Source organism: Neoarius graeffei, chromosome 5 (genome assembly GCF_027579695.1).
Source record: "Neoarius graeffei isolate fNeoGra1 chromosome 5, fNeoGra1.pri, whole genome shotgun sequence".
Classification (NCBI taxonomy): domain Eukaryota; kingdom Metazoa; phylum Chordata; class Actinopteri; order Siluriformes; family Ariidae; genus Neoarius; species Neoarius graeffei.
In genome coordinates, this window is record NC_083573.1 from 39,062,265 (window position 1) to 39,084,841 (window position 22,577).

General features: G+C 43.7%; 1 protein-coding gene across 1 annotated transcript; it reads left to right on the forward strand.

Annotated features, from left to right (window-relative positions):
- Positions 1 to 643: 643 nt before the first annotated feature.
- cacng6b (calcium channel, voltage-dependent, gamma subunit 6b) lies at positions 644 to 20,929 on the forward strand. Its single transcript, XM_060920503.1, has 4 exons — positions 644 to 1,013; positions 19,732 to 19,806; positions 20,066 to 20,203; positions 20,406 to 20,929. Exons 1-4 carry the CDS (start codon positions 644 to 646, stop codon positions 20,624 to 20,626), a joined length of 804 nt encoding a protein of 267 aa, XP_060776486.1. The 3' UTR covers positions 20,627 to 20,929.
- The last annotated feature ends 1,648 nt before the right edge of the window (positions 20,930 to 22,577 follow it).

The following is a 22,577-nucleotide window of genomic DNA, read 5'->3' on the forward strand; positions in this document are numbered from 1 at the left end:
TTTGTTAATATCACAAAAACATGCAACAGGGGTGTGTAGCCTTTTTATCTCATCTCATCTCATTATCTCTAGCTGCTTTATTGTAAATAAAAAAACACTGATATGAACTATAAAAAAATTTATTCATTCAGCATGAATTTTTGTGTGTGTCAAATTGTGTAATTTGTCACTCATCAGACGTACATGAATGGGTTACATGTTGTTGCAATTCGTTCTCCTTAAAACCTGAAATACTTAGTGTGTTATTTCATTTCTTTCAGGCTCTTCAACAAAGATTGTTCATCTGAGGACTACTGATCTAAAAGATCTCCTATCTGTATTTACCCCAGTCTTATTCTTCCTTTGTTTTTTTTTATCTCTTCTGACTTTACTGCACTACTTACCTCTTACCATTTGCTTTTCATCCAGTTTCATCCCTCATACATTTTCCCTTTTCTTTGTTTTCATTCTGGTTCTTTATACCAATTTCTCATCAATAAGAGGCTAATTTTATTTCAATAACTGATTCAGTTAATTTATTATTATTATTATTATTATTATTATTATTATTAATTTATTTTTTACTCCAGGGGAGTTGTTTCATCCCCTTATTTTTACAGCATTCAACTCTGTTATACCAACACTATTAAAACCTGCAGCTACAATGTGGTCTAACTTTTTCATGCAGCAGGAAGAGGATACACGATTGGGTGGGCATGTGGGAATAGGGGCAGGGGCTGGGGCCAGGGGAGGGGGTGGGCGCAGTAAAAACAGACCCAGGCCCTCACACATGAGTGACAGCCAGGAGGGCAAGATCAAGATGGCATTTTTTGTGGCAATTGTGGGTGTGACTCTGACTGTACTGGGCCTGGGCACAGAGTTCTGGGTGGAGCTGGCACAGCCCAAACACTTCCAAAACAACCAGTCATGTCAGATGGTGCACTATGGCCTATGGAAGGCCTGCACGCGCACACTCTGGGTGTCTGACATTGACCCAGAGAGAGAGAGTTGCGGCCCGGCAGAGCTGCCTGGAGGTCAGTGGTGTGCTTCTCTCTCTCTCTCTCTGACACACACACACACACACACACACACACACACACACACACAGTTTTTTTAATGTCCTACATCAAATGCATACATGGTATTTATCTCTGAACCTACACCGTACTATATTACATGTAATACTGTATCTCTGGAGGCTTTCTGTACTCTACAGGAAATACGTGTAAGGAATTAAATATAATGTGATGTGCTGTTATAGGAGCAATGTGGTGGTGTGATACAGGGTGGTGTGACATTTTTATTCTTCTTATCCAACAGTTTGCCAGTTACAAATATCAATTTTACAAATTAAATAAAAAATTATGGCATATGCTACTTTTTATCCATGTATAGTTACATTTAATGTTGTGAAACAAGTGAGTTCCTGTTATCATTTACATGAAAACAGCTACTATAAACAGTCATTTTTACACTTCCTAACTTTTGAGTGTCTGTTGTACAAGGTAATAAATAAATAAATAAATAAATAACTTAATTAATTTAATAATAGTAAAAAAAAAACCCCAAATCATTATAATATTAACAAATTATTATTATTAGGGCGCTATGGTGGTGTAGTGGTTAGCACTGTCATCTCACAGCAAGAAGGTTCTGGGTTCGAGCCCAGTGACTGATTGGGGGCTTTCTGTGTGGAGTTTGCATGTTCTCCCCATGTCTGCGTAGGTTTCCTCCGGGTGCTCCGGTTTCCCCCCACAGTCCAAAGACATGTAGGTTAGGTTAATTGGTGGCTCTAAATTGACCGTAGGTGTGAATGGCTGTTTGTCTCTGTGTGTCAGCCCTGCAATAACCTGTCGACTTGTCCAGGGTGTACCCCGCCTCTCGCCCATAGTCAGCTGGGATAGGCTCCAGCTTGCCTGCGACCCTGTAGAACAGGATAAGCAGCTACAGATAATGGATGTTTACTGTGTGCATGCTAGCATATTTTTGCAACATTATGCAGATTTTAGCAAGCTCTTGCAGAGCCTGCTTAATTTTCTGTAAACAGGTAATGAACCTGAATGGTTGGAGGAGAATTGGAGGAGGGGAATTTCTTGGCAAATATTGCACATCTTCATTTTCACTGTATCATGGATTCATAATATCACAGAAGGTTGCAGCTCAGATCATTTTTACAAAAGACATACAGAGGACATACAAAAGACATAACCAGCCCAAGTTACCCTAGGCATAACTACCGTAAGTCCAGCTCTATGCGTGCACCTGAAAGTAACAGTAAAGGTTGCTGAGCAGCTTGTCCTAATACTGCCAGTCTCTCCATGTACACTGTACCCTAAATTTTATAGCAATTCCAACAGTCAATTTTGAAAAGTGAACAAATTATATAGTGACCCTATAATAGGGTGTATAAAACCACACAACAGCATAAAAAATATCTCAGACTGGTTTTATTTGTCCTTTTTATAACTTTGGTTGCTGCATAAATTCCTCTCTTTTAACTAACACTTATTTTTAGCAGTAAGAATGCCATAGTTAACTAACTAAGACCTGTTGATGCAACCAGACTCTAAAGCCATAGATGGAGAATTCAGCTAATATTTGAAACTTCTAGATGTTTACACGTACTCTAATTCCTCTGCTTCACATCATCACATCACCCTGTCACTGATTGTTTTCCTATAACAGCATACCCCATCATGTTTTATTCCTTACATACAGTTGTGGTCAGAAGTTTACATACAGTGACATGAATGTCATCTTGGATATGAATGTCATGGCAATATTTGGGCTTTCAGTAATTTCTTTGATCTGTTCTTTTTCTGTGGCAGAATGATTGTACAGCATACATCTTTAATTAAAAAAAACACTAGAATTTGGTGCACAAGTTTTAATTTTCTTTGGGTTTTCTGAAATCAACACAGGGTCAAAATTAAACATACAGGGTCAAAAATTACATTCAGCACACCTAATATTTGGGTGTACGCTCATTTAGATTATTAATTCACAGGTGCTGAAACTTCCAAAATATCTTTTATCTTGCCAAGGCCGAGGTTTCTTAACTTCCTGTTAGTGATCATAATTGACTACAGCTGGTAGCTTCTCTGTGCCTTCATAAAAAGGGTTTGTTTACAGCACTCATTGGATTGACCAACACACAGTAAAATGGGAAAGTCCAAGGAGCTCAGTGCAGATCTGAGAAAGAGGATCACAGATGTATAGAACTCCAGAATGTCTCTTGGAGCCATTTCTAAACAACTGCAAATTCCAAGATCAGTTCAAACAAGTGTATGCAAGTTATTGTGAGGTGTAGTCACTTTGCCAAGCCACTTTGCTTCAAGAAAACCCAAACTGTCACCTTCAGCTGAAAGGAAATTGGTTTGGATGGTCAGGAACAACCTGGGAACCACCATGGCACAGCCCTGCCATGAACTGGAAGCTGATGGATCACTGTCTACAGTTCAGTGAGTTTTATATCACCATGGACTAAGAGGCTGCTATCCAAGAAATAACCCCCTGCTCCAAAATTGACACCTTCAAGCTTAACTAAAGTTTGAAGCTGACCACACGGACAAAGAAAAAAGCCTTCTGGAGGATAGCTGTATGGTCAGATGAGACAAAGATTGAGTTGTTTGGCCACAATGACCACCATGTACAGAGCTGTACCAGCTGGTGGTGGTGGTAGGATCATCATGCTCTGGGGCTGTTTTGCTGCCAGTGGAACTAGTTCATTGCACAAAGTGAATGGAATAATGAAGAAGGAGGACTACCTCAGAATTCTTCAGCATAAACCATCAGAAACTTCAACATGACTTGGGAGTTACAACAGGACAATGAACCCAAACACACATCAGAGCTGGTTGTGGAGGATAAAGCAGGCTAACATTAAGCTTAAAACAAGTCTTCAACCCTATTGAAAATATATGGATCATGCTTATAAGTCGAGTCCATGCCAAGAAAAAAAAACCAAATTTAATTGAACTCTACCAATTCTACCATGAAGAGTCATGAAATATCCAACCAGAATTCTGCCAGAAGCTTGTTCATTGTAAACAAAAATGTTTGGTCAAGGTGAATCTTGCGAAGAGACATTTTACCCAAATATTAGGTGTGCTGTATTTTTGACCCTGTGTGTATAATTTTGACCCTGTGTTGATTTCAGAAAACCCAAAGAAAATTAAAACTTGTGCACCAAATTCTAGTTTTTTTTTATTTAAAGATATACTTTATGCTGTACAATCATTCTGCTACAGAAAAAGAACAGTTCAAAGAAATTACTGAAAGCCCAAATATTGCCATGACACCCATATCCAAGATGACATTCATGTCACTGTATGTAAACTTCTGACCACAACTGTATATAATCTTGTTTCATGTTAGGCGATCTGTATAAATAACCCTTGTGTTGTCCTAAGGGTCAAAAATGACCTTTCACTATGATTAATAGCAGAGAAACCCCCGCAAATAATCTTTTTTTTTCCGACTTGAATTTTGCTGATGTTTCCTAGTGTGACCCAAAATTAGAAAAAACTGAAACATTGCCTTTGTTCATGTTTCCATGAAGGCTGTACACCACTGGGGTACAAAGATTGCCTTAGGGTCATTATTGACCCAGAAATGAAAAAATCATATAAAAAAGTTATAACATACAAGCACGCACGCATGCACACTGAGAAATTGAGATTGTATGCTCCTGGTTGAACTCAAAACTAAAACTTTCTTGTACACATGCAGCATCTCTTCACGACCCCACATATGACTCAAGTTCACAGACAAAATAAAAACAATTTCATAGAAAATAAACACAATTCTAGACAAAATAAACATTGTTTGAAAGCATTGTTTACTAATGGGGAATGTAGAATACAGTCAGAAGCTATAAAGGTAGTATAGATGAGAGTACCACCAATTTTTTGCTCTTGAAGCCACGAGAGCATGTTTCAGTGCCCAACAGGTCGTGGATCTGATTATTTCAGATGCCCAGGAGGAACAAGAGAACAAATATTTACAAGAAGGGGAGGTATCTGAAGAAGAAGATGGGGAAGAATATAACCCAGAGCACAATGCATCATCTTCAGATGAAGAACAAATCCCCAAAGCTGAAAGAGAGACATTTTTGTCAAAGAACAAAAATAACACAGTCCTTGTCGCTATTTGGCAACCAGGGAAGGATGGCAGCATGAAATGTCATAAGCATGGCCCCAAGGCACACAAGACATGCAGTTGCCCATGCCCAGGACATCACCTCAACATTCTACATGTTCATCAGACCATGCATTGAAAAAATCATCCTGGAAATGACAAATATGGAAAGTTTCCATAAATATGGAGCCAACTGGAAAAGGATGGATGAGATTGACCTGCATGCCTACATAGGGCTGCTAATCTTAGCGGGTGTGTATACGTCCTGAGGCAAGCCTGCATTTAGTCTCTGGGATTCAGAGAGTGGAAGGGCATTTTTTTTGTGATATGATACCCCTGAAAGTCTTTCACACTTTCTCAAGAATGCGATGATATAATAATCATGAGTCAAGGCTCGTCAAAGTTTGATTTTACCCCCACCACCACTCTAATTTTTTAGCTCCTAAAGAGGAACAAGAGTGTGGTCTTCCTGAACGCACTGCACAAAATGGCTGAGATCAGTAATCATGAGGACAGGAAGCCAGACATCATCCTGGATTACAACCACAACAAAGGAGGTGTGGAAAACCTGGACAAGGTGATGGGAACTTCCAGCTACAAGAGGATGACTGCCTGCTGGCCCCTGGTCATCTTCCATAACATCATTGATGTCCATCCATCCATCCATCCATTATCTGTAACTGCTTATCTTGTGCAGGGTCACAGCCAAGCTGGAGCCTATCCCAGCTGACTATGGTCACGAGGCAGGGTACAGCCTGAACAAGTTGCCAGATCATCTCAGGGCTGACACATAGAGAAAAACAACCATTCACACTCACAGTCAATTCAGAGCCACCAATTAACCTAACCTGCGTGTCTTTGGACTGTGGGGGAAACCAGAGCACCTGGAGAACATGCGAACTCCACACGGTAAAGGCCCCTGTTGGCCACTGGGTTCGAACCCAAAACCTTCTTGCTGTGAGGTGACAGTGCTAACCACTACACCACCGTGCCGCCCTACATTATTATCATTGATGTATCCTTATATAATGGGTTCATGATATGGAATAAGATCAGCTCTACCTGGATGCCTGATAAACAGAACAAGAGGAACACTGTAAAAAAAAAAAAGTTACATCAATTTAAAAATTCAAGGCAACTTACTGCACAGGATTTTTGAGTTTATGTGACAACTAAGATTTTTAAGTTTTGAAGAAAGTTGTGCCAACTTATACTTTTGGTCTTCATATTCAAACAAACTTAATTTTTTCAGTTTTACATGATAAGAATTCAACTTTAAGGGGCTCATTTCACTGAGTACGATCTGGAAAAATCGCATGTGACCATGCGCAACTGTTTTCCCGTAGTCACGGGCAAAATCCGTGCGACCTAAACCCATTATTTTCTGTGTACACTCTATGTTCGATGTTATCTCATTCGACCTTCGATGTGTACGCTCTACCTGCGTCCTATACGCTCTGTAGACGCTTTACATATGCTCTACTTGCGTCTATCCACTCGATCTGATGTGATCTTAACACGACCAAGGCTCGTTCTGTTCGACCAATCTGCGACATAGCGTCACTCTCTCGGCGATCTATCCTCGCAAGTGTGCGACCTCGGCCGATCAAGGCTCAATCTTGGCCGATCTAGCTACGTACGAGTTGCAACGTACCCTCGATCAATACGATTTAGCCTGCGATATAAACGTTCTAGCCTCGCTCTGTATGCTCACTTCTCGATCTTTTCTAGACAGATTCTCGCCTGAGCTACGCGCAAATTTGTCACGGTCGCCTGGATTTGCGTGCGACCCACTGCAACTGTATAAAAAGGCCCGGTGATCAGTGGCCAACCATCAGTTTTTGACCAGCCTCCAAAGGGACAACATGGACCCAATCGCTCTGCATCATGCTATGTTATTACAGCACCGTCAGGGGTGAAAGTAACTTTTATTTCTTGCCGGTACTATTATTTTGAGTCATAGTGCGCGCGCACTGGAAACTACACCTAATTATTTATTATTGTCTACTTATCAAGCATTCACTAGGACTTCTTATCACTCAGTAGTACTAGTATAGTACTTTTTTATCACACTCACTCTTTCATCCACCTGTATCAGTTTTTGATTATAAATAAATTGCAAACACATCATTTCAACAACACAATTTAATAACATTTTTTTTTAGCTGAACATTTGAAAACTAACTTTTCATTTTGGACATAGAACAGTGTAACAGAACAGAAAAGTGAAAGTTTCTAGGCAGAGCATTTTTTAACATAGTTACTGGGAGACCAAATGGTCTCCCAGTAGCCAGATTTGGTCTCCTAGTCAATGCCAAACCAGCTTCACTGGGGAGACCAAATTTTAAACCAAGTTATGTCTTATCATTTGGTTCAATCAGTTGCAATTAATTAACCAAGTACCATGTAAGTATACATTTAACAAGGAAAACGAAGATCTATGTTATAAGATATACACACAAGATCATGTTGGTTAAGAAAAACAAAACTAAAATTTGGTTACTGAGATGGCTGATGTCAGAATCCGATGTCATTACTGTGTAACTTTGAGTGTCTTTGACATAACATTTGTGCTTGGTAATTGCTCTTGATAGCTGTGTAGTCACTGTAGTGTGTTTGTCTGTATGGTGATTGGTGAACCATTTTGCATCACAGAATATGCCGCAGCGGTGCAGCCGCATGGACTCTGGGGCCTGTGATTGTATTACCCAGACCAGTTGGTCTCCTAGTGGAAAATCCTTAAAAAATGCTCTGTTTGTAGGTAAAACACTTAAAATAAATTCCAAAGAGGCTTGAATGTTTGAGAAAGTGAGTGCGTTCTACAGTAAGTGCGTGTGTTCTCAGTGCACATGCCATGCATTGGTAGCCTAGTTACTCTGCTCGCTCCAACCAGACAGTAATCTTTGCCCCAACTTCCACTCGATTTACGAGTTCTGATCAAAGTAATTTTTAAATAGTCTATCATGAAACATTAACATGTTTCTTTATATGCCTTTTTATTTGGGAGACTTTGCAACTAATGTCTGTCTGCTAAAACACTTTGATTACCAGCTATTACCACGTTATAGCACAAGATCTGGTTAAGCCGTACGGCTTAATTTTTTTTTTTTAGTTTTTAAATTTTTTTTCAGAGACAGTATATTTTTCTTTCCGGTACGGCCAAATCTTTTAGTGGTACGCCGGACCGGCCAGGACCGGCTTACTTTCACCCCTGAGCACCGTGGCCTGCAACTGCAGCAAGACTCTTGGTTATGCTTAATGCGCCCTATTTATATGACATTCAGTACGCGTAGCTTTAATAGGATTAGGCGAAGGTAGGTCGCAACTTAAGCGATGGTCGATCTTTATTGGTTGAAGAAGGTCGCACCTTAATCCTTTTTAGAATCCAGTAGTGCCCATGGGAAGAATAGGGAGCATACGGGTCTAGGGAAGGTCTGGGACAGGTTGCGCGGAGCGAGGCTTGATCGCAAAAGAGTGAAGCTAGATCGCACGGATCGAGTGAGTGTGGAGGACGGGCCGAGCAGCACAACCATGCGCGCAATCAGTTCTCGCTCGAGAAGACTGAGCATCGCTCATCCCCGTTCTAGCCTCGATTGTCTCTCGACCAATGCGTCCTTTCCTCGACCTTGTTCGCTCTTTTGACGCTCTCTGTGCGACTTTTAGGTCGAAGCTCAGTTTTTTGACATGTCAAAAAACCGAGCTACGATCTCTTTGTCAGGGAGACCATTCCTTGACCACGTGCAACCACGGAAGACCAAGGCGTGACCAACCCTCGGTCAACCGTCGACTGCGTATGACCTGCGGCGACCAAGCCACGCTCTGAGATCGCAGCTCGGTCTTCCGGGAAGATTTCTCAGTGAAATGACCCCCTAAGGCCACTAATCTTTCATCCAAGTAAAAACTTCAAAATTTGAGTTCAATTTTCTTTTTATCCCACAATAAAACAAATAACAATCCAATTCAAATAGCATGTTTATTTTAACATGATGGTAGCAAAACTGCTATAAAACTGTTGTGGCAGTGCTTTTTTGTTAAGTCACACATTCACTTATTTTAAGTCTGAAGCTAATTTGACAAACGAAATGTGCAAACAATTCTGAATTGTTTGCACATTTCGTTTGTCAAATTAGTTTTTACTTGGATGAAAGATTAGTGGCCTTAAAATTGAATTCTTATCATGTAAAACTGAAAAAATTAAGTTTGTGTGAATATGAAGGCTAAGTTATCTGAGACCAAAAGTATAAGTTGGCACAACTTTCTTCAAAACTTAAAAATCTTAGTTGTCACATAAACTCAAAAATCCTGTGCAGTAAGTTGCCTTGAATTTTTAAGTTGGCGTAACTTTTTTTTTTTTACAGTGAAGATGTTCCTGGAGCAGCTTGGAAAGGCGTTTGTAACCTCACACATTCAAAGAAGTGGGCGCCTCCCCACACAGTAGCTTCTACAGTACTTGTGAAAGCTGTTCAGGGGTCTGAATCTTGTCCTGATCCACCTGAAGCTGTACCTGGGGCAAGGGAAAGGAGGAAATGCCAATCCCCCCCCCCAGTGAAGGACTTTAAAACAAATACTATGTGCTGCACATGTGAGAAATAAATCTGCAAAGTCCATGCAGACACACTTGCTTATACTGTCCTACATGTGTTGAGTTGATTGATTTATGTTCTTCATGTTTTTGTTTTGTATCTATTATTTTATTCTTATTACCTCCACCAATGTTGTTGGAGGAGGTTATGGTTTTGCCTCTGTTTGTTTGTTTGCCTGTTCGCAACATAAGTCTAAAAGTAGTGAACGGATTTTGATGAAATTTTGAGGAACGGTGAGCCATGGGCCAAGGAACGCTTGATTAGATTTGGATACAAATCCGAATATGTATGTGGATCCAGGATTTTCTTGTCTGTTCCCAACGTAACTCAAAAAGTCATCAACAGAGTTTGATGAAATTTGGTGTACAGCTTTAGTATTATCCTAGGTTCAAGTGATTTGATTTTGATGTTGATAATATGTGGCTTGGCAGAGGCCTGCACTCTACCGAGTGCCCTTCTGGTTTATTGTTGCTGTTTATATACCTTATCGGTGGGGGATTAGTATATATTAGTATATATTTGTCACACTTAAATGTTTCGTGTCATCAAACTAATTTCAATATGAGACAAAGATAGCCCAAGTAAACACAAAATGCAATTTTCAAATTTTGATTTCATTTACTGATGGACAAAAGTTACCCAACCCACCCTGGCCCTCTGTGAAAAAGTAATTACCCCCTCAACCAATCAAACAATTAACCAAATTTAATTGATAATTGTGTTCAATTTCACTAGCCACACCCAGGCATGATTACTGCCAGACCTGTTCAATCTAAATATCACATAAATAGAGCCAGGCTGGCGGCACGGTGGTGTAGTGGTTAGCGCTGTCGCCTCACAGCAAGAAGGGCCTGGGTTCGAGCCCCGGGGCCGGCGAGGGCCTTTCTGTGTGGAGTTTGCATGTTCTCCCCGTGTCCGCATGGGTTTCCTCCGGGTGCTCCGGTTTCCCCCACAGTCCAAAGACATGCAGGTTAGGTTGACTGGTGACTCTAAATTGACCGTAGGTGTGAATGTGAGTGTGAATGGTTGTCTGTGTCTATGTGTCAGCCCTGTGATGACCTGGCGACTTGTCCAGGGTGTACCCCGCCTTTCGCCCGTAGTCAGCTGGGATAGGCTCCAGCTTGCCTGCGACCCTGTAGAAGGATAAAGCGGCTAGAGATAATGAGATGAGATGAGATAGAGCCAGGCTGGCAATGTGAAGTAGGCTAATAAATCTTAAAATGGTGCCACGAAGTAAAGAGTTACAAGAACAGATGTGCAACAAAATAATTGAAATCTATCAGTCTGGAAAGGGTTACAAAGCTATTTCCAAGACTCTAGGACTCCAGCTAACCACAGTGAGAGCCATTATCTACAAATGGAAAAAACTTGGAACAGTGGCGAACTTTCCAAGGAGTGATTAGCCTTCCAAAATTCAACCAAGAGTGCTTCGACGACTGATCCAGGAGGTCACAAAAGAACCCCAATGAACATCTAAAGAACTGCAGGCCTCACTTGCCTCAGTTAAGGCCAGCATTCATGATTCTACAATAAGGAAGGCAAAGGACAAAAATGGCATCCATGGGAGAGTTGCAAGGCGCAAACCACCGCTGACCAAAAAGAACACGAAGACTTGTCTCACATTTGCCAAAAAGCATCTTGATGACCCCCAAGACTTTTGGGATAATATTCTGTGGACTAATGAGTCAAAAATAGAACTTTTTAGAAGTCAAGTGAAGTGGTCAAGTTTATTTGTATAGCGCTTTTAACAATAGACATTGTCGCAAAGCAGCTTTACAGAATTTTAATGACGTTAAACATGAGCTAATTTCATCCCTAATCTATCCCCAATGAGTAAGCCTGTGGCGACAGTGGCAAGGAAAAACTCCCTCAGACGACATGAGGAAGAAACCTCAAGAGGAACCAGACTCAAAAGGGAACCCATCCTCATTTGGGTGATAACAGACAATATGATTATAACATTTTTAACAGTTTTAACATGAAGTCTGTTTCACTGATGTTATAAACTGTTCATTGATGGAAACTTGAGTGCAAAACTGTTCATGACAACTGCAGTCCTAAAGTTAGCAAGTCAGCTGTAGTCCTCAGCCAGGAAGACATGGGTCCTGGTATATCTGGCGTAAGGTTAACACACCATTCCAAAATAAGAACATCATACCAACAGTCAAACATGGTGGTGGTAGTGTAATGGTCTGGGGCTGCTTTTCTGCTTCAGGACCTGGATGACTTGTCATAATTAATGGAACCATGAATTCTGCTCTCTACCAGAAAATCCTGAAGGAGAATGTCCACCCATCAGTTCGTGACCTAAAGCTCAAGCGTAACTGAGTTATGCAACAGGACAATGATCCAAAGCACACCAGCAAGTCCACCTCTGAATGGCTCAAAAGAAATAAAATTAAGGTTTTGGAGTGGCCTAGTCAAAGTCCTGACTTGAATCCAATTGAGATGCTGTGGCAAGACCTTAAACGGGCAGTTCATGCATGAAAACCCTCCAATGTGGCTGAATTGAAACAATTCTGCAAAGAAAAGTGGGCAAAAATTCCTCCACAGTGATGTAAAAGACTCATTGCAAGTTATCACAAATGTTTAATTGCAGTTGTTGCCGCCAAGGGTGGCCCAACCAGTTATTAGATTTAAGGGGGCAATTACTTTTTCACATGGGTAATACAGGTTTTGATGAACCATTTACTTTTAATAAACAGAGTGATCATTTAAAAGCTGCATTTTGTGTTTATAATAATAATAATAGGCGGCACGGTGGTGTAGTGGTTAGCGCTGTCGCCTCACAGCAAGAAGGTCCGGGTTCGAGCCCCGTGGCCGGCGAGGGCCTTTCTGTGCGGAGTTTGCATGTTCTCCCCGTGTCCGCGTGGGTTTCCTCCGGGTGCTCCGGTTTCTCCCACAGTCCAAAGACATGCAGGTTAGGTTAACTAGTGACTCTAAATTGACCGTAGGTGTGAATGTGTGTGTGAATGGTTGTCTGTGTCTTTGTGTCAGCCCTGTAATGACCTGGCGACTTGTCCAGGGTGTACCCCGCCTTTCGCCCGTAGTCAGCTGGGATAGGCTCCAGCTTGCCTGCGACCCTGTAGAACAGGATAAAGCGGCTAGAGATAATGAGATGAGATAATAATAATAATAATTTATATAGCGCCATTTACATACAATGATCAAAAGCGCTTTACAATGTCAAAAATAAATATCAATACAACCAATTATCTAAAAAATACAATAGCTAAAAATATATAATTAAAATACAATAAAAGATAAATTAAAATACAATACAATAAAATAAAGTAGTACTGCCACTAATGATAAAATTTATAAATGAAATCAAAATGCAGCTGTAAACAAATGCGTCTTCAACTTGCGTTTAAAAACACAAAGTGATTTAATTTCACGGAGACAAGGAGGAAGGATGTTCCATAAAGTTGGTGTGGCATAAGTAAAGGACCTAGCAACCTGTGTTTTACACATGATCTCTCGAGGAACTTCTAACATTAAGCTATTATTACCCCATAAACAGTATGAGCTCTTTTTCTTAATACTAATTAGATCCTTAAGATACGGTATGATGGAGCCAGTCCATAAATAGCTTTAAAAGTAAGAACAAGAATCTTAAAAGAAATTCTGTGCATAACAGTGTTAGGGTTTTGCTGGGATTCGAACCTGGTTCGTTGGTGTGATGATCCAGCAAACCCCCACTAGGCCACCAGGGGAATGACTCAAATGCAGAGGCGTGAGGCGGAAGTAGAAAAAGTAACAAAAGGTTTATTTACACTATGTACACTATATACAATCCAGGGCAAAAAAACAAACAAAAAAAAAAGAGTATAATTCAAAAAGAAAAAGGCAAAAATGCAAAAGCTCAGAAGATACACAAAACACAGTACAAAGGAAACTGGAGATAAACATAACAGCACAAAGACTCCGTGACAAGAGGACTGAACTCAGGGGTATAAATACACAAACTAATTAAGGACACAGGTGAAAATAATCAGGACTAAACAGGCAATTAACACAACACAAAACACAGGAACAGTGGCGGCCTCTAGAGGCCAAAATAAATATGACATGAAAAGGAAATAACAGCGGCCTCTAGAGGCCAAAACAGTCCAAGTCCTAACAGGACCCCCCCCTCTAGGAGCGTCTCCTGACGTTCCCAGGGCGATCCGGATGGGCCGAATGGAAGTCCCGACACAGTTCTTTATCCAGGACATCCCGAGCAGGAACCCAGCAGCGCTCCTCAGGACCATAGCCCTCCCAGTCCACCAGATATTGCAACCCGCCGCGGACCCGGCGGGAGTCAAGCAGGCGATGCACAGTGAACACAGTCTGCCCCTGGAAGATGCGGGGGGGTGGGGGGTTCCTAGGGGCAGGGGCATACGTAGACGTCAGTACAGGCCGCAACAGGGAAACATGGAAAGTGGGGTTGATCCTCAGAGTCCGGGGCAACTGAAGCCGGTAGGAGACAGGGTTCACCCTGTGCACCACCTTGAAGGGGCCAATGTAGCGAGGAGCAAGCTTGCGGTTCTCCACCCGCAGCGGAAGGTCCTTAGTGGACAGCCAAACCCGCTGCCCAGGGCGGAAAGTGTGTGCAGGTCTTCTGTGGCGGTTGGCCTGAGTCTGGTTGGTTCTGGAGGTCTGTATGAGGGTCTTCCTGACCTTGCTCCAGGTCTTGCGACACCGTCTCACATATTGGTTGACCGAGGGCACCCCCGCGTCCTCCTCCTGGTCCGGGAACAGAGGTGGCTGGAACCCGAATTGGCACTGGAATGGTGACAGCTTGGTGGCCGATGACTGCAGGGTGTTGTGGGCGTACTCTGCCCATGGCAGCCAGGTGCTCCACGATGTCGGGTTATCCATAGCCAGGCCTCGCAGGGTGGTTTCCAGGTCCTGGTTGAGCCTCTCCGTCTGACCATTGGACTGTGGGTGAAACCCAGAGGAGAGGCTGGCAGTGGCTCCGATGACCTTGCAGAACCCGTGCCACACTCGGGAGGAGAACTGGGGCCCTCGGTCTGAGACGATGTCCTGTGGAAGACCAAAGACTCAGAAGACATGATTAAATATAAGTTTCGCTGTTTCAAGAGCAGAGGGGAGTTTGCACAGAGGTATGAAGCGGCAGGCCTTGGAGAATCTGTCAACAATGACCAAAATGACCATGTTACCTTGTGACTCAGGGAGACCCGTGATGAAGTCGACTGCCACGTGGGACCAGGGACGCCGGGGAATGGTCAGAGGATGCAGGAGACCCTGGGGACGCTGTCGTGGGTTCTTGGTTCTGGTGCAAACCTCACAGGACAGGACAAATGACCTTACTTCCTGCTCCATGTTAGGCCACCAGAAGCGTCTTTTCAGGAAGTCCAGGGTCCTCCGAGCTCCCGGGTGGGCGGTGAGAGGGGAAGAGTGACCCCACTGGAGAACCTTGGCCCGGGCTTGATGTGGGACGTACAAGAGGCCCGGTGGCCCCGTCCCAGGACCGGGGTCCTGGCGTTGGGCTCGTCGAACAGCCTCCTCAATACCCCAGCGGACAGGGGCCACAATCCGGGACACCGGGATAATAGGCCCGACTTCATTCTCCCTGTTAGTGGCAGAGAACAGCCTGGACAGTGCGTCAGGTTTGGTGTTCTTGGAGCCGGGACGGTACGAGAGGGTGAAGTCAAACCGACTGAAAAACAGGGCCCACCTAGCCTGTCGAGGGTTCAGTCTCTTGGCTTGCTGGAGGTACTCCAGGTTCTTGTGGTCAGTCCAAACCAGGAATGGATGTTGCGCTCCCTCCAGCCAGTGCCTCCACTCCTCAAGGGCCAGTTTGACTGCTAGCAGTTCTCGATCCCCCACATCGTACCGGGACTCCGCAGGACTCAGGCGGTGGGAGAAGTAAGCGCAGGGGTGCAGCTTTCCTTCCGAACGTTGAGAGAGTACCGCGCCGACACCACTGTCCGAGGCGTCCACCTCCACGATGAATGGTTGGGAGGTGTCCGGGAGGACCAGAATGGGTGCCGTGCAGAAGCGGGCCTTGAGGTCTTTGAACGCCTTTTCTGCCTGAGGAGACCAGCCATAAGATCCACCTGTCCCTTTGGTGAGGTCTGACATGGGTGCTGCCACAGAACTGAAGTTCCTGATGAACTTGCGGTAGAAGTTAGCGAATCCTAAGAACCGCTGAACCTCCTTAACGGACTTGGGAGTAGGCCAGTCCCGGACGGCCAGGGTCTTGGCAGGGTCCATTTGGAGTTGGCCTGTCCGTACAATAAATCCCAGAAAGGAGACCTCGGGAACATGAAATTCGCATTTCTGGGCCTTGGCGAACAGATTGTTCTGTAGCAGCCTCTGGAGAACCTGGCGGACATGGTGGCGGTGCTCCTGCACGGTCTTGGAAAAGATAAGGATGTCATCGAGGTAGACAAAGACGTACAGGTTAATCATGTCCCTTAAGACGTCGTTGATTAGGGCCTGAAAAACAGCTGGTGCGTTGGTGAGTCCGAAGGGCATCACCTGGTATTCGTAGTGCCCAGACGGGGTGTTAAAGGCAGTCTTCCACTCGTCTCCCTGTCGGATACGGATGAGGTGGTATGCGTTCCGTAGGTCCAACTTGGTGAAGACGGTGGCGCCTTGGAGCAGGTCGAAAGCAGTGGACATCAGCGGAAGGGGATATCGGTTGCGCACAGTGATCTTGTTCAGGCCCCTGTAGTCAATACATGGTTGAAGCCCCCCATCCTTCTTGCCGACAAAGAAGAAGCCGGCACCAGCAGGTGAGGTGGAGGGTCGAATGAACCCAGAGACCAGGGCGTCTTTGAGGTATTCCTCCATAGCCTTGCGTTCTGGCTGAGAGAGGGAAAACAGTCTGCCACGAGGAGGGGTAGTCCCAGGGAGCAAGTCGATGGCACAGTCGTAGGCCCGGTGCGGAGGAAGAACGGCGGCCCTGCTCTTGCTGAATACCTCCTTGAGATCCCAGTACTCTGTGGGAACTTGAGATAACTCGGTGAGATCAGGGGGCTCGGCAGGAGACACAGGAGAGCTAGAGAGCAGACAAGAGGCATGGCATGCAGGGCCCCATTCCACAACCTGGCTTGTTACCCAGTCTATGCGAGGGTTGTGGCGAGTAAGCCAAGGAAGGCCTAGAATAACTGGGAACTCAGGTGAAGGAATCAGGTGCAGGGATATTTCTTCCTTGTGACCTTGAGACTGGAGGAAGACTGGAGAAGTAACTTGAGTGACTCTTCCATCACCTAACGCTTGGCCATTGAGGGCAGACACAGACAGAGGGACTTCAAGAGGTGCAGTAGGTATATTGATGCTTTGGGCGAAGTGAATATCCATAAAGTTCCCAGCCGCCCCTGAGTCTATCAAAGCTTGACAAGAGTGGACAGACTCACCCCAGGAGATGGAGACCGGGATGTAGATTCCTTGGCCAGGGAGTCCGGGAGAGAGGGTAGGCCCCGTCACAACCCTCCCTCGGCTGGACGGGGCGGTCCTTTTCCCAAGAGTTCGGGACATGATGCTCGGAAGTGACCGGGCTTGCCACAGTAGATGCAGCACTTGTCCCTCCTTCTGCGCTCCCTCTCAGATGCGGAGAGGCGAGTACGACCCACTTGCATGGGTTCTGGACAGTCACTGAAGGAGGTAGACGGTCTCCAGGTAGAGGTAGGGAGGCTGGGGGGGCTCAAGGCTTGGTGGCGTTCTCTCATCCTGTTGTCCAGACGAATAGCATGTGATATGAGGGTTTCGAGGTCACTTGGGCATCCAATAGAGGCCAGACCGTCCTTGATGGGGTCAGACAGACCATGGTGGAAGGCTGACACCAGGGCAGTCTCGTTCCATCCACTTACTGCTGCGAGTGTTCGGAACGAGATGGCGTAATCTGCGACGCTTCCTCCTTGCCGGATGGACATGAGCTTTCGGGCTGCGTCGGTACTGATGTCTGCCTGATCGAAGACCCGAAGCATCTCTTCAGAAAACAGCTGGAAATCAAAGCACTCAGGTCCCTGTCTTTGCCAGATAGCAGTAGCCCAGGCTCGCCCTTACCAGCTAATAAGGTGATCACAAAGGCAATCTTGCGGCGATCCGTAGTGTAGGTAGTAGGCTGAAGCTCAAAGGTGAGTTGACACTGGGTAAGGAACTCTCGGCACTCACTGTGCTTGCCGTCATACCTCTGTGGTGCAGGAAGGCTGGGTTCGCGAGGTGAAGAAGGCAGCATGGCAGGAGGCACTGGAGCAGGAGTGGGAGCTGGATCAGGAGCGGGAACTGGATCAGGAGCAGGAGATGCAGGCAGAGATGTCAGCTGTGCCAGGGTTTTCCCAATTTGCTGAAGCAGTTCCTCGTGGCGAGCGAGGGCCTCACGTTGGCTGGTGAGCGTACGTCCATGAGCGTCCATGGTCGCTCCGAAGCGTGTCAACGCTGCCATAATTCCCTGAAGGTTGGCCGGGTAGACAGTTGAAGCAGCCTCTGCTGAGTCGGTCATGACGGAGTCTTTCTGTTAGGGCTTTGCTGGGATTCGAACCTGGTTCGTTGGTGTGATGATCCAGCAAACCCCCACTAGGCCACCAGGGGAATGACTCAAATGCAGAGGCGTGAGGCGGAAGTAGAAAAAGTAACAAAAGGTTTATTTACACTATGTACACTATATACAATCCAGGGCAAAAAAAAAACAAAAAACAAAAAAAAACAAAGAGTATAATTCAAAAAGAAAAAGGCAAAAATGCAAAAGCTCAGAAGATACACAAAACACAGTACAAAGGAAACTGGAGATAAACATAACAGCACAAAGACTCCGTGACAAGAGGACTGAACTCAGGGGTATAAATACACAAACTAATTAAGGACACAGGTGAAAATAATCAGGACTAAACAGGCAATTAACACAACACAAAACACAGGAACAGTGGCGGCCTCTAGAGGCCAAAATAAATATGACATGAAAAGGAAATAACAGCGGCCTCTAGAGGCCAAAACAGTCCAAGTCCTAACAAACAGCCAACCAGTGAAGTTCATCAAGCGCTGGAGTTATGTGAGAATACTTAGGTATGTCCATGATCAATGTCCATAATGTTTACTTACATCATCTTTATCTTATATTAGACTGAGTTGGATGACCTAAAACATTTAAATATGACAAATAAGCAAAAATAGAAGAAATCAGGAGGAGGGCAAATACTTTTTCACAGCACTGTACTTCTTCATGAAAAATAGATTTGGGGTTTAAAATTCAATTAAGCTGATTTATTTTAGGGGTTCAGTGAAGGCAGGTCCTTTTTGACCCTTAGGAAGGTTAAGACTACACAAGGGTTAAATGGTGGTTCCTTTGTGCTTTTTGTTATTGCTAGCCATTGTCAATGTACACTACCGTTCAAAAGTTTGGGGTCACTTTGAAATGTCCTTATTTTTGAAAGAAAAGCACTGTTCTTTTCAATGAAGATCACTTTAAACTAATCAGAAATCCACTCTATACATTGCTAATGTGGTAAATGACTATTCTAGCTGCAAATGTCTGGTTTTTGGTGCAATATCTCCATAGGTGTATCGAGGCCCATTTCCAGCAACTCTCACTCCAGTGTTCTAATGGTACAATGTGTTTGCTCATTGCCTCAGAAGGCTAATGGATGATTAGAAAACCCTTGTACAATCATGTTAGCACAGCTGAAAACAGTTGAGCTCTTTAGAGAAGCTATAAAACTGACCTTCCTTTGAGCAGATTGAGTTTCTGGAGCATCACATTTGTGGGGTCGATTAAATGCTCAAAATGGCCAGAAAAATGTCTTGACTATATTTTCTATTCATTTTACAACTTATGGTGGTAAATAAAAGTGTGACTTTTCATGGAAAACACAAAATTGTCTGGGTGACCCCAAACTTTTGAACGGTAGTGTAAGTATGTTCTTTTTTACTCTGGCTAACATTCATACATTATAGAGTGGAATAAGGAAAGCATGCAACAGAGGAAAAAAGCGAATTGTTCTGTTACAAGAGCCATCTTACACTCCATCTCTATTTCTCTGTCTCTCTTTTGTCCTCTTTTGTTATGTTTTTTTTTCCTCAGAATCTAACTGCACATACTTTAAGTTCTACACTTCGGGAGAAAATGCAGTCATTTTTCAGAAAACATCAGATATAAGTAAGTTTTAACAGATAAAATAAAGTAAATGTAGTTTCATTCTTGTTTTTGTTTCCCTCCACTGAATTTTGTTTTTCCATCCTCTCTGTTCATCTTCTGTCCCATCCTTTGACCCATGCTAGAACTCATAAGAAGAACATCTCTCCTGAGATATCTCAGTTCCCCAAGTGACACACTGTAAAGAATCAAGCCGATATTAGAGTGCTCTCTCTTTCTTTCTTTCTTTCTTTCTTTCTTTCTTTCTCTCTCTCCGCTTCAGATTTGAGTCTGGCATCAGCGATGTTGGCACTGTTCAGTTTGTTTCTAATGGTGATGGGCTCTGTGTGTATTATCATGTCTCTCTCAAAGAATGTACCCTTCCTCCTCAAGCCTGCTTCTGTCTGCTTTCTCATCTCAGGTGACTTTTTGTATGTCTGAAGATGTTCCTAATAGTTTGTCCCCTTACGTTTCTTGTCAGGAAAATAAAACATTTATTTTTTTCATTGTTTATTAACTCCAGTTGCAGCCAGTTTCAAAGGCATGTGTTTCTCTGTCTGATTTCACAACACTTCATGCCTGTTCTCACCTTTTGGCTTCTTTTTTCTCCATGTTTATCTCAGGCATCCTGATCCTGCTGTCCATCATAGTTTTCCACCAGTCAGTACTGGCATTGCTGGCGAGTGATCACAGTGTCCCTCTACACTATGAGCTGTCCTGGTCAGTGGCATGTGTAGGCTCGGCCGGGGCCATCCTACTTGTTGGCGGCATTCTCTTCCTGTTGCTTTCTTTACCCTTCAATCCTTTCAAGAAATGTATACTACATCAAAATGGCAGTGACTAGCAGACTGGACTTTTTTTTAAACTTAAAGATATTAATAAGCTGACAGAATTAAAGACTGATAGGTTGCAAAGACTGGCAACGACAACTGATTGACACCAGATTTTAGAAAATGCTGAATTAAGCACTTAATGCCCACTTTCTTGGGTAAGCTACCGTATATGAAGAATAAAGCTTGGGTTGTTTGATTTTTATTAGATAAAAAGACACTAGTCAGCTGTTACTGTTAAGGGACATAGTTTTCAAAAGCTGCATTCACGATGTCCAAGAACTCCACTCTGAACGTTTTTCTTACCTCAAAATCTTCATGCCCTTCCACTGGGTAAAAATGAAGTCATTTGTTATTTGACTTCTGTGCAGAGGCACATTAGTCAGCATGGTCAACTCACAGCATAAAAGTTTTGGGTTCGAACTTGCCGGTCAACTGTGTGGAATTTGCATATTCTCCTCATACGTGCATGGGTTTCCTCCAGACGCTCTGTTTTCCTCTCCCAGCCCAAAGATATGTAGATTAGATCAACTGGCTACTCTACGTTGCCTATTGAGGTATTTCACCCACGTGACCAAGTCATGTGATGCTGCCATTTTGGACGGCACGGCTCGAATCAGTTTGAATGCGAGGAAGGCGACAAACGAAAAACATAAAAGAAAAAGGAGCGAGATGCAGAAAACACCTTCACTATCCAGCGACGTAGGGCATTTACAGGGCGAGCAGAGGGAGAGGTATTTGCAAAAATTGAGGTTAGCAGGCTTAGAGAACGCCATTTACCTGCTTCCACCAGGATTGTTCACTGACGTACGGAAGTACACGTCGCCCTCGTCTTTACCTGACTTCGGCCCACATGATCTGTATACCTATGTCGTTAAAAACCCATCGCCATACACAGGTATTGATCTGAAAGTGTATGAGTTTGGATACCTACAAATATTTTGTGTCAGGCTGGGTAACATGCCTACATCAGTGGGTCGTCCCTGGAGCCGGTGGTCGCCATCTTATTACAGCTAAGGTTTGTTCACATTTTCATTTACTTTCGGTCCTCAGGATAAACAAAATGTTATTAAATGTCATTGAAATAACTTCTTAGTCTGTTGAGACATGGCCCGTTATAAATTTGCTGTTACCAGGCAATGATGAAGAACTGTATTATTAGGGTCGGTGTAGTTGTAGCAGTATATTAGCAACTAGCTGTTAGCACTAGCTAATGTCAACAACATCATAGCTGGTATGTTACTGTAGCAATGTTTATGTTCAGTCATTTGGATGACTGTTAAAACCTTTCAGTCTCAAGTTTTTCCTTTACTGGATTTACTAGTTTACTGAGCTAGCGCACTCGGGCAAGCTGGGACCCGGCGCGCGCTTGCCTGCCGGCCGCTGGGAGCCGGCGCACGCTAGCCTGCCGGCCGCTGGGAGCTGGCGCACTAGCTCAGTAAACTAGTAAATCCAGTAAAGGAAAAACTTGAGACTGAAAGGTTTTAACAGTCATCCAAATGACTGAACGTAAACATTGCTACAGTAACATACCAGTTACTGTTGTTGACATTAGCTAGCTTGACGTTCAAAATGGCGGACACCGGGGCGTCACGTGACCCTGTGACATCAGGTGAAATACCTCAATAGGTGTGAATGTGAGCATGAAAGTTTTTGTCTCTATATTAGCCCTGTGATTGATAGATTGGCTGCTTGTCCAGGGTGAACCTCCCCTCTCTCCCCAACTCATCTGGGATTGATTCCAGCTCACACGTGACCTTTAGTAGGATAAGCGGTATAGATAATGGATGGATGGATGAATTTCTGTATGGATAGAAGCCATGATGAAATAGGTTGTTAACAGTTTAAAAGTGGAAGTGTAATGTATGTTATGGTGGTTCACTATTGATAAGTGCAATTTGATTTAAAAAAAGGCACAAAATGAATCTATCAATTGTTCCACTATCAAACACAAATGAAAACAGG

What these genes read in the sequence shown, in the direction of transcription:
- cacng6b (XM_060920503.1), top strand. Translation starts at nt 644, where the DNA reads ATGTGGTCTAACTTTTTCATGCAGCAGGAAGAGGATACACGATTGGGT. An exon ending in CCCGGCAGAGCTGCCTGGAG is followed by an intron (nt 1,014 to 19,731) that starts GTCAGTGGTGTG and finishes TTTTTTCCTCAG; the next exon opens with AATCTAACTGCACATACTTT. An exon ending in TGTCTGCTTTCTCATCTCAG is followed by an intron (nt 20,204 to 20,405) that starts GTGACTTTTTGT and finishes TGTTTATCTCAG; the next exon opens with GCATCCTGATCCTGCTGTCC.